Source organism: Chenopodium album, chromosome 6, assembly GCF_948465745.1.
Source record: "Chenopodium album chromosome 6, dcCheAlbu1.1, whole genome shotgun sequence".
In the NCBI taxonomy this organism is placed as follows: domain Eukaryota; kingdom Viridiplantae; phylum Streptophyta; class Magnoliopsida; order Caryophyllales; family Amaranthaceae; genus Chenopodium; species Chenopodium album.
In genome coordinates, this window is record NC_137839.1 from 7307880 (window position 1) to 7325039 (window position 17160).

Below are 17160 nucleotides of genomic sequence, written 5' to 3' on the forward strand. Positions count from 1 at the left end.
ATAATATTATCGGCCCAAATCACCACAAATCTCAAAAGTAACACCGCTACCATCCAAAGTAATATGAACATTATGTACTCCATTAGCCTCAAAGTTTACTACAACACACATCTTATGAGCAATGGATATCTATAATAACCTTGAGATAAACTAGGATTTCCTTTTGAGACGATTTCATTTAAGACTTGCAACCAAATGAACCCAACTGAAGTCTAGAAAGTTGCCCTATAATTGTGCAAAAAGACCAACATAACATATGAATCCAATCAGTAGTATTTCTTTTGGCTTATTTCTTGTTTTATGCAAGCTTATTACCTACTCATCACAATCCTACTAATTCATGAATTACTTATTTGCTAATGCTTTCCCAAATAGAAATGCACTACACTATCTCTCTCTTTTTGCCTACCCTTATATGTGTTTCAACAAAGCTCAGAAACCAGTGGAGGAACCAAGCTACCCAACTCACTAGCTTGATCAGGCGAGGTGATCCTGTCGTTTTCAGTATTGTCCATCAGCAGCATACAGGAAGAATGAAATCCAAAACACTAGAAAAAGTGATTGAAGAAAGTTTCTGATTTGTTTGTCTTATGGCAGCATTAAGTATGATTACATCAGTTCTATCATTCTCTTCCAATCTTCTCAAAGTCTACCAGATCATATTTTTTTGCCTAACTGCTTTAGTAATATGACATATTGCAGGAAAATTATAATATTATGTAATCTATGTCAACCCATTCCATACAAAAAACAATCATAATTCAGTAAAAGTGTTGAAATCAATAGATGTTAAAGGCTAGCAACTGTCTATTTCATCTTATGACTTATAGGCTAATCCTTCCCAACCGCCCCCCCCCCCCCCCCCCAAATGCCTCCTAAGCTAGTTCCTGCCTGATGACCACGCTCCACAGGGCCGGCTACTAGAAATCGCAAAGTATTCTTGATATTTTTTTTCCGATAAAAAGCACAGGACCCCTAAAATGTTTAAGACAGCGTACAATAGGTGCCAATACCAGTCTTCTCCCTCTTCTTTCTCTCTGTTTTCTGTAAGGCCTGTAATCTGGCACACAGTATAGAAAAAGGCAGCACCTTGAAAAATGATAAATTTGTCGAATTTCAAAGAATTTGTAAAGCAGATTTTTGGCACCGATCCATCCACGCTAGAAAAGTTTATACTAGTACGTAATATCATTAAATCTGCCACCTATGTTGACCTGTAACAACTAAATTTAGGAAGATCTATGAACTTGGTAAAACTAATTCAGATTATTATATTAAACTTTGTATATCCAGAAATAATCAACAAACAGAAAAGTCAGTTTTGATCAATTCAGTTAAGTATATATCAAGCTAAGAGAACAACAGCATACTTTCATGATATATGTACCTCTTATATTGACCTCTAACAAAACATCAGCATAAACACTCACAATACAGTTCAAATTGCAAATTTTTTGGCCGACTATTTGAAACCAAAACATTCACCTGATAAAATTCATCTAGCATTATGGACATCATTCAGTGAGTGATCCGTACTATGTTTCCTTTTCTCAGTTCAACCACATGTCTAAGTCCAATCAATGTCACGTCGTAGCCAAATGGTCATTACAGTTGAATAACAGCCAGGCTCCTGACTTTTACCTGATAAGATCAGTAGGAAATGCATGCTAGCTCCACTAGTTTCTTAAATAAACACGCGATGCTTTACCAAAAGCAGATGCCAGAGCCAGACTGCAGGAAGAACAAGGTGCTTCTGATAGTGACAAGCATAACAAAGATCTAATATATTAGCTCTGTTGTATTCATTGAACAGAAATATACAATCAGATATCGCACTGAAGACATGCATGATATTAAATATTACATACTATTAGATGAGTTTTTACTAAATCTTCACTGCCGATATTCTTAAATTTTATAATCCTAATTGCAGTTAGGCAGCACAACATTGTACTTCTAATCGCAAAAGCTTTACATTATCTTGTCATATTAATCACAAGAGTACGGCTTAGTAATTTGATATCAGTCATGCTGAACCAATAATGATTCTAATTCATTAGAAAGTCGGACACAAATCTCTATCTCAATCTTCATTATCAGAGCCTGAACTAACTTCTTTTCTCATTGCTTATACAGTCAGAAATCAGGTCAGGGAGATCAATTCAGTATTAGCAATCAGTTTACTGCAGAATTCAGATTGATGATTCCGGATTAGTTCATCAATCTGAAATATAGGAAAGCAGAAAGGCCAGACAGCACAAGATGGCAGACTAATTTTAAAACAAGCTAAAATGGTATAAAAACACCTTAGCCAAATTACTGCCAGAGCCAGAATCAATGATACAGACCTTAGAGAAGGAACGAACATCTGAAAAACAATTTAGAAGAAAATGTTAGGGACTTTGTCAACTTTTTTCAAACATCGCAAGATAGAATACATACTGAAGGGGGGTATGTACTCTGATAGTCTGATGTTTTCGTATCCCCATTATCTGAAGTTGCTAATTTTAATATGCACCGATTTATATATAGAACTTCAAATTTACCAAAGGTTAAAGACAAACTGTCATCTTCACCCTACCATTCAATATCAAGATGTTCTGAGCTTAGTTATAAATATAAATTCTACTTTGTCAAGCCTAATCAAATACAAAAGAGGACATGATTAGCATGTAAATTCTGTAGACTTATCTGTGTTTACCTCTCCTTCATAATGGTAAGGGCACAGCTAAGCCTAACAAGTTGTGTAGAGCCAAGGAATAGTGTTAGAGCTCAACAGGAAAATTGTTAGGTATTTCTTAATCTTTAGTCCACATTAGTAAAAAGAAAATCGGAAAATTGTCCACACTAGAAATGAAGGAATGTTTAACAAGCAATCTACACATAGAGGTGTTTACATAAATAAGGGGTTTACATTTGACTATTACCCAAGTAAGTCTTGAGTCCCTTAAAGAGATAGTTGATCTGTTTTGCGGTTGGTCTCTCTCAACTTAAAGGTGAGACACGCAGCAAATCACCCCTCAACATTCTAACAAGTAACCCCTCAATAAACAAAAGGCACCCTAGCATACATAAAAAGTCACCGCCAACAGACACCATATACAAGTTGCCCCAAAACCAACTGGTGACGCTGAAAAACTCTGTTTCTCCTGACCAGAAATAGGGGGAGATTGGGATACAATCAACCTGTTGTAATCATTCCGATGGGGTGGCAGTCCTCTCTTGCCAGTAATTTTCTGTCTACATCGGAAAGTTTTCTGATTATGATAAATGGATAAGGGAGTCTTGACCTTAGGCTAAGTGTTTTTTATTGGAATAAGCTTTACAGTTTGACAACAGTTCTGGTTTACCAACAACCTTATGAGGCTGCAATTGTTAACTAACTCAGCTATTTGGCAATAGTTTTGACTTCTTCAGCATAAGCTGGTACAAGAACATTCCAATTAATCTCATCTATTTTGTCAGCAAATAGTTACCATCATTATCTAGAGAAAATATAACTTCCAACCAAGCTGGAAGAATTCAGAGCAGTCAATATAAAGGTCAGATGACACGGTATAAATTCTTGGATACTTCCAGCTATCAGCTAATTGTTCAAAAGAATTATAACATGTCATCAATAAAACTATAGTCATGCTTTGAAAATGCCTCAACAACCACCCAATTATTGTTTAGATATCGAATTGATTTATAGATTTGGTAGTATCACATCCACATATACCAAGGAGGACATAAGGAGTTACAATCCACTATGTGTAACGGGTATGAGAACATAATTCGCTACATAGCTTATTTTGTGGTTAGAGAGGTATGAAGACTTGATAAGACCTATAACAAAGAAAGTGCAATTAAATTTCTTCGATAGAACACTCTCACTACAAGTTTCTCAAGTGTGAAGCTAAGCGTAAGAATGTGTAGGTCTATGGGGCTATAATATTCATTGGGGTAACTAACCACAAATCAAGAGTCAGGGTGCACCATTTAACTTTGTCTTGGCTAGATGCATGATAAGGCAAATCTAATGACCAAAAAAAAACTCCTGTTACTTTAAAACTGATACAGTAAGATGAATAACATACGGAGTATTAACTTTAGAGCACTATAACATCATATTTATAGTCTTTACACTGTACACCATTGACACTTAGGCTCTGTTCTTTCCACGTTCAAAGAGTACATTTTAGATTCCAATAAGCGTTAAGGAAACAGAAGTTCAGATAAGTTGTTCTCAGGTGAAAGGAACTGCATCTTACTATCAAAAATAGAAAGATAGGGTGATATGACATTCAAAAATCTAAATCTCCGCCAAGGCGCCAAAGATTTAGTGTTGTTTCAATCATTTACAAACTTGCATGTATATCCAATTCTGTATGAGAAGGAAATTTACACAGCTAGGAAAACCAAAGAAAACAAGGAGCCATATATGTGCTCTAAGGTATGGAACTCACCTCGAAGAGATGTTTCTATACGACATAGGTTGTTTTATCTATACATGATATACATGGGAACTCAAAATTCAACTAAGCAATTTCACATCTTCATCTTAGAAAAGAAACAGACAACACAAAAATCCTCCAAGATAGTTGGCATTCTTTTCCAGATACCAATTCTAGAAAAAATAAGGAGCTAAAATAACCACACCATGATTGTCTAGGGACTTGATTAAGGCCAAAAGCAAAGGATCACCTGTCAGAAGAAAAAAGCAAAGTCATAAAAAGCTTTAAATTTGTGATAGTAAGATAGTAAAAAAAAAGGGGGAAAACTTTCAGAAATAAACTAATCAGCAAATTATTCATTTTCACCATCTTCATACAATTAATAAATTTGTGATTAAATTTTTCAGTGATCACAGGGGAAATTTTTTTGGATATAGAAATATGCTTGATATTAGAACAGAAGGTTAATAACTGTAAATCAAAACTTTATCAAACACATATTAAGAATCACATTAGTACATTACAGCACCAAAGCAGTTCGTCAGTTTCTCTTGTTATTACATTCAGCAAAACTATGGTTGTTTGGAGCTACTCAATCATTCATTCTAAGTGCAATTTGGAGCTACTCAATCATAATCTACAGCTATTATAAAGAATGTGAAATGTTTTACTTTTAAGTATTCCAATAGAGTATATGTGACTATTTACACCAAAAGAGGCCTTTTACTATTGCAAAGATTTGCAGATCTAGAAAACATATCTAGAAAGGCCTCCAAAGTAGGGCCCCTTATTCTTAGACACGGCCATTAATGGAATTAAATTCAAATTTACTAGTAGATGAATAAGTTTACAAGGATGATAATGGTTCACAGACACCCTTAAATACTTGTATACTTCAATATCGCATAGTCACTCAAGTTTCAAAGAGGAATACTAGCGACCAGCTGCCAGTTCTCAAGAAATTATGCAATGTGAAAAATGATCAATTAGATACTAGCAAAGGCAGACATGGAGAAGAAATGCATATCATATATGACATTTACACTTCTAAGTTAAACATAAGAAAAGTTAGAAAGCATACCTCTTTAAGGCATCCAGGGGAACGACTATCTGGTGGCAAAGGCTTCTTAGTCCTCCAGCGAGCTATCTCAGCCTGCATTGAGTCAATTTTATCCCTAATCTCCCACAAAACTCTTAATTCTTCTTCTGCTTTATCAGCGTTTATTTCTTGGCCTCTTGTTACAAACCTCTGATCCTCAAGTTGCTTAAGTCTTCTGTTGAACTGCTGAAATTCCAAGTCAGCAACGCCAAATGTTGGCTGTTTAAAAAGCAATGGCTTATCAATCTTGCATTCTTTTGGTTTAACTGATTCATTACTGCTACCTGGGGAAAACAATGGCTTCTTTTCCCAATCAATTTTCTCTTTAGCATCATCTGTCTTAGTTAAACTTGGGGGGTCATTATCTGGAGATAGCAATGGTTTCTTCTCCCAATCATTTTTCTCCTTGACAATAGACTTACAAATCTTACTCCAGACTGAATCTAGCTTTCCGTTCCTATTTTCACTTTCAAAAGTTAAATTGTGGCTTTCTTTGTTAGAATTACCATCTTGGTCAATGAACGGACAAATTGGGACTTCAAAGATATCCTGAACACTTGTCGAGCAAGCAGAATCTTCACATGCTTGAGCACTGGCTGCAATTTCAGGAGATTCAAGACAATCTGATTTCGCAGGAGTATTCTCAGGGAAGGGATGCAGCATTGGAGATGCACTTGTTAGAGAAACATCATTTGTATCCTCGCTTGAAGGGAAAGTACTAGAGCCCTTAAGATCATCCAACTCCTTCAACCGTTCATCTAACTTCTTAATCTCTTCCCAATATGAATCTTGCTCCCTTCGAATATAGGGGTCTTCACCTTTACTTTCCTGCCATGGGTGTGGAGAGGGTGTTGAGGATTTTGTTCCCTCAGTAGAAGCTCGCCTACTCAACGCACCATTATTTGGAGGAGGTGGTAGTGAACTATTCCGTCTGAGAGAGCTTCGCGAGCTTGATTCTTCTGCATTTTTTCTTGACAACATGTTATCAGGATATTGTATCTCACAGGTACCTAAATCATCACACCCCATGCTTAAAAGTTTGAACCTGTATGCCTGAACTTGGAACTCAAGGGAAGCAATCTGCATTTCTTTCTGATATATTACTTCCTGAAAAGTCTCGAGTGTTTCTTGAGCATGACAAATCTTTTCTTCGGAAATTCTCTTATATTGACTAGCCTCCATTCCCACTGCTGCCTTTTCACCCTGCAAGCGTAATATCATGGATAAAGCTTCATCAGCAGCAGTAGCAGAGGATTCTCTCTCCATATCCAATTCACTGTATAGTTTCTGCAGAAGTTCTTGCTGAGCATGGAGTGTCTCCTTCAGGTAATTAGTCCCGGGTGTGGCTAGAGATAGAGTACGTCCAGCCATCGGGCCCATCAGTAGTCTACTTCAATTTTGGATCAGGAGAATTATTTGTACAACTGCAAAGATTCAGAAGTATTCACTGAGCATAACAGATTGATTAAAAAAAATAATGGTCTTCCCTGATCCAAAAAACATTCCTGGCAGAATGATGTATAACTAAAATAAGTAAACTGGTTAAAGAATAAAGAAATTTGCTGCTTTGCAAAGGTAGGTGCTATCAATGTTCTGCTCAAGAGCCCCTAATAGTCAATTTGCTAGATAATAACCAAATCCATGCATTATGAACATCTTTAAGATAACAAAATAATGTCCAGTAACAAGCATTAACCAGTAAATTGAACCAACTCTCAAACAACATGTTGAGCCTGCTAAGATTTTACTAGAAACACTAATTATGACAAGCCATTAACGGATCAGCTAAACAATAAAGCATCATCGGACCTACGAGGGGCTTGCAACAGCATCCAAAATGTATCTGGAAGCCTAGGGGTTTGCTACAACAACATCGACCCAATTTGTATCTGAAAGTCTAGGAATTCGTTACAGCAACAGCATCCGGTCCAACCTAATATGTATCTAGGAAATTCAAGTTATAAATGGGATCAACCTACCATACTACAGGCACCAAGAACAACAAGAACTAGACTATAAATAGTGACTGTTTCTAAAAGACCTACAGCCAAACCATCAAGAAACATGATAGAAACTCGATCAGTCTTTGCTATCCAATTGATTTCCAAACTTATTTCTCCTTAAAAAGGTTGCAACTCAGCAAATGATTCCTATCCTACTATTCCATACTCCATATATTGATATACTGTATCAAACAAGCCTTCCATATGCAAATTTGCATACTGTGATAACTTTGCAAATTGGCCTTAATTTATGTTAAAATACTCTACCTGACAATAAATACTCAAACTTAATTTCAAGAAACTGTAAAGCAAAAAAAAAAAAAAAAAAAAAAAAAAACACAGCAATACCAGAGATATATTCATCATCCCTCCTCAATTACACATTTTCCACCCAATGCTGTCGTTTAAAATTGTTAATTTATTACCGCCTACCAAACAGGACTTTCATGCTACAAAAAAAACTGACTAAAAAACAGGCATATTTCACATATAACACCCATAATTCTCAAATTCCAGAATCTCAAAAGGCAAATCATCGACTGCAAAAATCAAAAGTAAAAGAAAAGTAAGATGAAGAAAATATACCTGAAAAGTTCAGCAAAACAGACCAAAATTGTAACCTTTGACAAATACCCAGAAAACTTGAACAGAAAAAAATCCACTTTCTTTCACGTCATCGCGCCATTTACAGTAGATCAAAACACATCAATAAAATCTGAAAACAACAATTTAGATGACACCCATTTGATAATTACTCAAGAGTAAGAAAACCCAGTTTCAATTTTCCCTCTTTTTTACAAAAATGACAGAAATTTCTGCAACAAATTTCGAGGAAAAAAAAACCCAGAAAAATGGAGAAAATTTTAATGCAGGATGAATGAGTAAATAGTACTTCTACTCCAGATATTATTGTTATTATTAGAAAAAACAAATGTGGAAACCAGATACAATAAACCGACAAATTACCAAAATTTTGACTTATTTAATTATTAACAGATGCTTTTAGATGAAACGATGGGGTCAAATTTCCCATCTTCCTAATGATACTGTAACCTTTTTTATCTTTGGCTTTTCCAACGGTTTCTCTTTGTGGTGGCTTTCCTTTTCAATTCTTTTTCTTCCCCTTGTTTTTCTTATCTTTGATCATTAGGAGGGTCTAGAATGATTAACCCACTTTCGAGTTCAAAACTAGTGAGTGATATGAGCGATTGGTTTGATTTGGAAAAAAAAATATGATGATTAAGGGTATATGTTCTTTTATGTTGAGAGATGGAAAGAAAATCACAAAGTTAAATAGTTATAAGTAGTCACGGTAAGAGAAATTATAAGGTGTCGTTATTATAAAGTTGTGTGAGCGTTGAATTTTGAAAGAATTTAATTTAAGGAAATTTCGGTTCATACAAGCATAAAGGTATGAGATTATATTGGATTATTGGATAGGTTACTACTTGTCAAGTCAGACTTGTAACAGCTATTGAATGACAAGTAGATGTTGAGTCATTGAAAGATGAGATTTGCGAAAGAAGAAAAAGTTGTCAAATGCCAAATTAACTTGTATGATAATGTTTTATAGTATAAATGTTATTTTTATTATGTACATATGAGAAGTGTCAAATTTTATTCTTTCTTAGTGTGAAAAGTAAATCTAGTTTTTAAGATTTTATCATACTTAGAATAAAATTTGACACTTCTGATATGTACATTGTCATGGGTTGTGGTATTACCGTATCACCTTACATGATCATTCTTTGGTTACAATAGTAAATGAGAGGTAGAGATGTACTTTGTATAAGTCTCTAAGTAAATTTATTGTAATCTTATGTATTAGGAAAGAAATCAGGCTAAAAAAATTATTATTATTAGGAAAGAAATCAGGCTAAACATAAATATTTAAATTATTGTGACATAGCCTTTTTTACAAACTGATACTACAGACCTATAGTATGTGCTCTATATGACATAGTTGTTTGATGCCAAAATGATTTTTATTTTTTTTTTTAATTTTTTTGTTTTTTGTTTTTTTTTTTTCCCTTCTAATTAATACTTGTATAAGGTTAACTAGTTATAACTTATAAGGTCCTATTAAATTTTGGTACGTAATGACTAATGAGAATGACTCAATTAAACTCGACCCTTCATGAATCATAAGTCGTCTAATCCACCATAAGTGAGACAAAACCTTTGAAATTGATGTAGGCTATAAAATATAGAGAATTTTCACCACCTATCTCTCTAATAGTCTAATAGGGCTTAATTTCACGAAGTCGAAGTCAAAGACACCGTATCTAACCACTACACGGCTACACCAATACTACTTGATAATTGTATCATACTTATAACCTATGCATGGATTAAACTCTCGCTTATACTAAATTACATATTGGTGTACTTCATACTTAGCTTCTAGTCAAACTTGTACAAAATTCAACAAAAATAGAACCTATTACACATCTTTAGTTGACAATTAAAACATAATAAACTATATATCCCGTCTTCTTCCAAGTAAATAGAACTTCATAAAATCATTGATTAACTATCTAAACAATTTTTAATTCTTTCCCACAATTAGAGAACTCCCTTAAAACTGCATGTTTTGAAGAAGTGATTATCACTAAATAAAATTAATTATACTCATAATGATAATGAAATAAGAATCATTACACATGCTTTACCCCAAAAATATAATAAAATAATTACCATTGATAATAAAGTTTGTATCAAGTAATTATTAATTTAATTATAATATTGGTGAAATTTTAAAAAATCGTTATGGAATAATATAGTCCTATTCAAGTACAACGGCTAAGTCGGATGTTGTGGAGCCCACTTATCAAAATCTACCGACCACTCCTTCTAAGCTAAGTGTTGGCCCATGCGAGGTCGGCAATATGATAGGATGTTTACATGTTTGATTGGTTATTATTGATGTTGTGGACTCTATTTATTTAGAATCTACAAGTGTAAATAATAGAGTAATTAAAATAAGATAGTCGAGTTTAGTTGATTAATGATGAAAAAAATAAAATGATCTTACGTTAAAATAACAATGTAGGAGAGGATTTTGCATCCTGAAACATATTTAAATCATAAATAGCTTTGATTATAGAATGTTTTGATTATATAATGTTGATATTGTGAAAGTATATACTCCCTCCCCTCTTTGTCGCGAAATAATATGTAATGGAGGGAGTATATCAAGATAAACGCAAAAAGATCACAACACAATTATATTTTTGTTTTTTTTGAAAGGAACATTACAATTATATTTCATGACATATAAATTATGATATGAGCAATACAAACTATAATTTAGATTAGGGGATGAATTTGTAGCATATTGTACATAAATCTACCATCTTAAATTAGTTAAATACTAGACAAAGACCTTATTGGTGTCAAAAAGTAATATCCGAAAAGTTAAACAATTACAAACGTTGCAATATTTAAAGAGCAAAGGAATTATTGAATTTTAAATTATTCAATAATAATAATAGGTAGAAATAAAATTGATGAATAAATCAGTGGTTATTGGTAAAGGTTACTTACTCAAGGATTATTTGTAGGAGTTATTTATTTAGGGGTTAATAGTACGGGTTACTTACTCAGTCATTTAGCGGAAAGTAACCCCTGACCGATCGAGTATCCCCTGACCGATCGAGTGGATCAAACAAGTAACTCCTAAATAAATAACCCCAAAATAAATAACCCCTAAGGCCCCATGTAAACGAGTAACCCCCTGTAAATAAACCCCGGCCATACAATGTCACTAGCCACATACAAAAAATTGTGTTTGATAAAATATCCGTTTATAAAGAAGTTCTCATCATTTTCCTTCCTCTTCCATTGCAAGAGAGGCTACCAAGTCTTTCTCAAAATTATCCCACTCATTCCATTCCTTTCTTTTGTTCAAACTCCATTATTTTTACACCTTCCCACGTTGCCAACCAACTCTCAATTTTGGAATTCCACTTTACCTTTGTCTTTCCTGGGTTCAGTGTTACACAAAGATAGATATAAACTCTTTGTCGAGTCTCTTTACCAAGCTTGTATTTGCGTATCCTTTGTCGAGGCCTTCCAAAGGGAGGTTTGATAGGTACCTGGACATACATATCAAGGGGCATAAGAGACATTTCGCATGAAATTTACCCATCTCTCTCCTCCTTTCTCGCACCCCCATGTGCTAAATTTAAGTGTACCACTGGGTGATTAATAGTATCACTAGATGATCAAATAGTATCATTGAACATTCAGTGGTACTATATATTCATTCAATGGTACTAACTACGTGTATAAATAGTATCACTACATAGTCAATTATATTATATAAGCTTTCAGTGGTACATTTAAAACTGGTCCCACGTGCCCATCTCTCTCTTCCTTTTCTCCCACCCCCATGTGCTTTACAATACTTTTCAATATTTTAATGTTTGATATGTATTTACACATACATATCAAACCTACATTAGTACTTCCGGATCATCCCCTACCCTACCATTAGTCCAAGTTAGCTTGTGTTTACATATCTTCTGTCAAGTCTTTCTAACACTCAAATCCCCTTCTCTACCATTAGTCCAAGTGAACATCGTCCCACCGAAAGTTGATACCATGTACATCATTTATATCTTTCCATTCATTAAACAGTTTGCTCCTCTTATATTCATGTTATATTTACCATTTTTTATCCCGTAAGAGTACTTGACTTTAAAATCACCTAGCCTAAACTAGATTTAGTCCAATTGTTAAAACTTTCCCGAATCTCGTCCCTGATAAACAGGTTGGGCTCCCAATATAACAAAATAAATCTCCAGTTTCCAAAAAACGAGTCAGAAACATGAACTACAGCGAAATTAAAACAAGAAAAGACCATCATAAAACGGTTTGTAATGTTCTTGCCTAATATTGAAAGCTCAGACCTCTTAAATCTATTGTAAACAAAACTTTTGGGTTCCATGATCACTCATCCTCCTGGCTTCTCAACCTTGCAAGCCTGTTGGTGACAACAACATCAAGCTGTGCAGCACGCTCGACAATATCTTTTCTCTTTTTGGTTGAGATATTGTGAGCGATCTCAGCGCAGTAAGTCCTGCAATAGGTAAGGTACACAAGTCAGAATACATGGAGGGAACAGAGGTGAAAGAAAAAAGGATCAAAGAATATAAAGGGCAATCTGTTACCTGTTGTGCATCATCAGAAGTTCAAGGTCACCTACGTTGTGCACAACAAATTTCTTAAAGCCATTGGGGAGGAAGTGACGTGTCTTCTTGTCAGACCCATATCCAATATTTGGCATAAGAGTCACTCCCTTGAACTTTCTTCTCACTCGCGAATCAATACCCTTTGGCCTACGCCAGTTGGTCTGCAAATGTACAACCATTCAGATTAATGAGACAAATTCGATGAAAAAACTTCAGAGAAATGGCACAACAATGGGTTTTAATTTACATTTGTATGGCCTCAGAAGAAACAGGCCATACAAGGAAACACCCTACCCTAGACCAGTAACAGGGCATATAAACAAGGTATATAACCCATGTGGCTAGCATTTTCACAAAACATTCTCAATCCTGGCAGCATGAATATCAAAGTAAAATACGTGCTATAAACTAATCATGATTATTAAGCATTTAGTGAGAGGGCATCCAGTTTATGATTAAATCTCTCATCCCAAACGAGTTGGTAAACAACATATAATAACATTGCGCTATAAATTACTTTTGCAAAACAATTGGGTGAAATTCAAATTAATGTACACAAGTCTGTCTTGAACACCAAAACATGACATTTTAAAATACAGCACTGAGTTACTAAATTACAGATGATACAAATTCAATAACAAAAGATAAAAAAATAAAAAGACCTAACAAGGCTCTATCAACTTCACATCGAAATTAGTTTCAAGTTTGAATATCAAGTTCTAACCAACCATAGTCAAAAAATGCTCTACACACCCTAAATTTTGGATAAAAACATCACAAGTCAAAACATGCACAGCCTACTAAATGTTTCAGATTGAATAGACTGTCTACCAAAATTTGGACTTCAATGTTAGGCCAGGTCATATAATTAATACCAAGGTGCAAGCTTCATACATTAATATCAGAACAAGGATGCCATACTTTTGTGTTTAAGCCCATCTACTTATTTACTAGCCCGGGATACAGATTTAACTACAACTATTACAGAGTACATATTACTTGTACTATACTAGGATACAAGAGATCAGCTACAAGTCTATAACACAAAAAAGAAATTGATAAACAGGATGCCTCTAATTCAATCCCGAAATCTAGCAACCATCATTATATACCACTCATAGGTCATAATTAATCCATGATATACCATTTGCCACTTGTTATAATTCAGCATTGATACATCATACACCACAATATCCAACTAACACATCACAAAATAGACCACCAATACACTAATCTACTTATCTACACCAAACAAATTGTATCCTGTAATCTTCCTCTCCTATGAATAATTAAGCAACCAGCCAAACAAATTGCATTTTGTAATCTTTGTCACTTATTAATTAATCAACCAACTCATATGAACTTCATCTCAACAATTATACCACTCAGCATAGAAACTACCATTTTCACATAGAAATTGACTAAAAATAACATTTAAATCCCCCAAAATAAAACTTTGTTGCAAATGTTATACCTTCACACAGATTTTTCGGTCAGATTGGGGCCTCTTGAACTGCTTGACCCTCTTCTTCACTATCTTCTTATCAAGTTTGGGAACCGCCATTGCTTATTTCTACAAAATTAACCAAAAATATATAAACAAATAAATAAATATACACGTATATGTATCAACATTTCACAATTTTAATCCATCTATTATTTCATATAATAGTTGCACTATACATTCAATTGCTGTCTACAAAATTACACTATGCATTCGACAGAGTATTAGGTTATTCTGACAACTTATTAGTAGTTGCAAGCGAAAAATGGATTACAAAAATTACACTAACGCATTCAACAGAGTACAACGTAATTCTGACAACTTATTAGTAGCAGCAAACGAAAATGGATTACAAAAATTACACTAAACATTCAACAGGGTATAAGGTTATTCTGACAATTAATTAGTAGAAGCATACAAAAAATTAATCAACCTAAATCAATACCATATAATTCATGAATATAGCATCAAAAAACATTGAAGGTCGAAAACATGAAAGAAAAATACAACCTTATTATATATATATAATCAATAATTTGCAACCTAATGAAAATCAATTGTTCTAGTAGCTTTAAATCCAGCAAACATTATATAATCTCTAACCTAAGCCATTAGTATCAATCTACCATCAAATTTTGCGTGATTTATCATAGCAAATGTATAATTAATTTCCTAATTATCACGAAAAATACACTATAAATCAAACAAAACAGCTAATTTAACCTAGAGGAAAAGTTATAGTATTGATTCACTGATTATTTAACATCTCAAAACCTAAAAAAATACTTAGTACTCTACAAATCAAACCAGGAAACCCTAGTACTGATTCATAGATTATTCAACATTTCAAATCGTCTAAAACCTTGTTTATCATGAAATTCAAATAAAACAGACAACTAGAAAACATGTATAATCATGAAAATTATATAAACTGAAAGAATAAACGTATCAAAATCATGAAAAAAGTAAGAAAATTTGATGAAGAGAGGAGAGAGAAAGAACCTGAAAGTTGCAGAGAGAAGATAGGTTAGACGGAGGCGCAAAAGAGTAGAATGGAGTGATAAATTTTTGTGATATTTTAAAGCACCTAAAACCCTAACCCTTTCACAGGCCCATTTTCGTATTGGGTGGTTTTTTCATTTTTGGTCCAACCTTATTCCTAATTTCATTTTTTTCATTTTTGGTCCATCCTAATTTATTGGGCTACATTTTAAATTTTTTACAATGGTTAAGGGTGAAACTTAAAACTAATGGTCTGTTTTGATTTACTGAACTATTAAACTGATTGAAATTGAATATTTTATGAAAAAAGAAAATTAGAAATTGAAATGATTGGAGCTGAATTGAACTTAAGTGAAATTAAGCCGAAGAGAACAAGCTCTGGATCAATTATCCTAAAATGGTTGGTAACCAAAGGTGGCCACTGTGTGGGCTTGGTTGTATCGGGGTTAGGTGGATCATGGGTTGGGATAGGTAGACATGGGACTAGCTTGGGTTGGCCTAAGGTGGGATGGGTAGATAAAATGGACATGTCAAGGTTAAGTTCTTGAGCGTGGGTGGGACGGAATTGGCTTGTGGGTTAGGCAGGTTGTGAGTAGTAGGGCAAGCTGGGTTTGTGGATCATTGGGCTTGGCAATGGTGGTTAAGGTGGGTTAGTGGGTCGTGTGTGTAAATTTGGTAGAGGCAATAAAAAATCAGGTCAGTTTAAGTCTTTTTTAATAAATATTATGTCTTTACCCGCGATAAATTGTCATTTTATCAGACAAAACGGGTTTTTAATGTGTTTTTTTTTTTTTTTTTTTCCGAGTTCAAATTTTGAAATAAAAGTACATTTTTATGTTTGTCCAAACCCAAAATTTTTCTAGTAGGGTTGGACTAGGCTAGCATATGGGTCAAACTTGGAAAAAATGACCAAGAATCTAAAGGTGAAAATTCAGGTCGGGTCGGGCTTTTAAATAAATTTTTGTGCCTTAATTGGCAAAATACTTATAGCAGTCCAAAGCAGTTTTTTGGATCATGTTCTAATTTTGAACTAAAAATACGTTTTTATGCTTGCCCAAGCTCACATTTTTTTGGCGTGTCGGGTCGGATTGGGCTAGAGGGGGTAGAGGGCTAGGGGCTAGGCCATTGATGAGCATCTCTCTATATATATATATAAAAATAAAAATAAAAAAAAAATAATAAAAAAAAAAACCCTTAGGTTTGGGTGTAAGAAAAAGCCTCGGATTGCATGATTTGTTTTTAAACTGTAAAAATATTGCTCTATAAAAGGTTTTGGTATTATTGTTGATTAAGGTTTTAAGGGGGGCTATATTGACGGTTTGTAAATAAGCAAACTAATGCATCTCCTTTCACGCAAATCGAAATGCTTATATTATTTTTTTGCTAATTTCGACATCAAATTTGATTTTTAAGGATCAAAATAAGACAAACCCCTAATCAAGCAATGTTCATGGATTAGAAATGAAGCACACAGATTGAAAATTTTCCTTACATGCAAACAAGATAATTTTTAACATTACAATGTTAATAATATAGTTTCAAAATTCTCCCTGAGATACTCATCTTGACACTGACATTTTTATTTATTTATTTATTTTATTTTTATTTTATTTTATTTTTGCATAAACACTTGAATAAGGAGTACCTTTAGTTGTACAAGCATTATTTACGCACACGATCATTTTTTTACTACCTCTGTATTACGGAGTATATTTTTTTGCGACTTTAAAGGGTGCACGGACTCCTTGGCAAATGTTGTTTGTGAGTGTAATATAGAGAGAGAAAGATAGAAATGCATGTGATGAGAAGAGAGATAGAAAGAAAGAAATGACAACCTAAAAAGGAAAGAAAACATTAGTTGCAAATAACGTGTAGCATCCATTTTTGCCAAAAGTTGCAAAATATATGATACGAGAGTTTT

The 17160-nt window shown here is 33.9% G+C and overlaps 2 protein-coding genes across 2 annotated transcripts; both read right to left on the reverse strand.

Moving 5' to 3' along the window:
* Window positions 1–4253: 4253 nt before the first annotated feature.
* Window positions 4254–8724, reverse strand: LOC145634460 (uncharacterized). Its single transcript, XM_081685884.1, has 3 exons — window positions 8124–8724; window positions 5518–6959; window positions 4254–4686 (listed from the first exon to the last, which is right to left on the reverse strand). The coding sequence occupies exons 2-3, from the start codon at window positions 6913–6915 to the stop codon at window positions 4663–4665; spliced, it is 1422 nt and encodes a 473-aa protein (XP_081542010.1). The 5' UTR covers window positions 6916–6959; window positions 8124–8724; the 3' UTR covers window positions 4254–4662.
* Window positions 8725–12327: 3603 nt separating this feature from the next.
* Window positions 12328–15367, reverse strand: LOC145635783 (large ribosomal subunit protein eL32z). The gene is made up of 4 exons (XM_081687142.1): window positions 15240–15367; window positions 14208–14306; window positions 12713–12894; window positions 12328–12621 (listed from the first exon to the last, which is right to left on the reverse strand). Exons 2-4 carry the CDS (start codon window positions 14295–14297, stop codon window positions 12492–12494), a joined length of 402 nt encoding a protein of 133 aa, XP_081543268.1. The 5' UTR covers window positions 14298–14306; window positions 15240–15367; the 3' UTR covers window positions 12328–12491.
* Between the last annotated feature and the right edge of the window lie 1793 nt (window positions 15368–17160).

Bases quoted from the DNA above. Each gene is read 5' to 3' on its own strand.
- LOC145634460 (XM_081685884.1), bottom strand. From the start codon at position 6,915: ATGGGCCCGATGGCTGGACGTACTCTATCTCTAGCCACACCCGGGACT. The intron at 4,687-5,517 runs GTATGCTTTCTA...TTCTTCTGACAG, and splicing joins CCCCTGGATGCCTTAAAGAG to GTGATCCTTTGCTTTTGGCC.
- LOC145635783 (XM_081687142.1), bottom strand. From the start codon at position 14,297: ATGGCGGTTCCCAAACTTGATAAGAAGATAGTGAAGAAGAGGGTCAAG. The intron at 12,895-14,207 runs GTATAACATTTG...GTACATTTGCAG, and splicing joins ACCGAAAAATCTGTGTGAAG to ACCAACTGGCGTAGGCCAAA. The intron at 12,622-12,712 runs GTAACAGATTGC...TACCTATTGCAG, and splicing joins CTTCTGATGATGCACAACAG to GACTTACTGCGCTGAGATCG.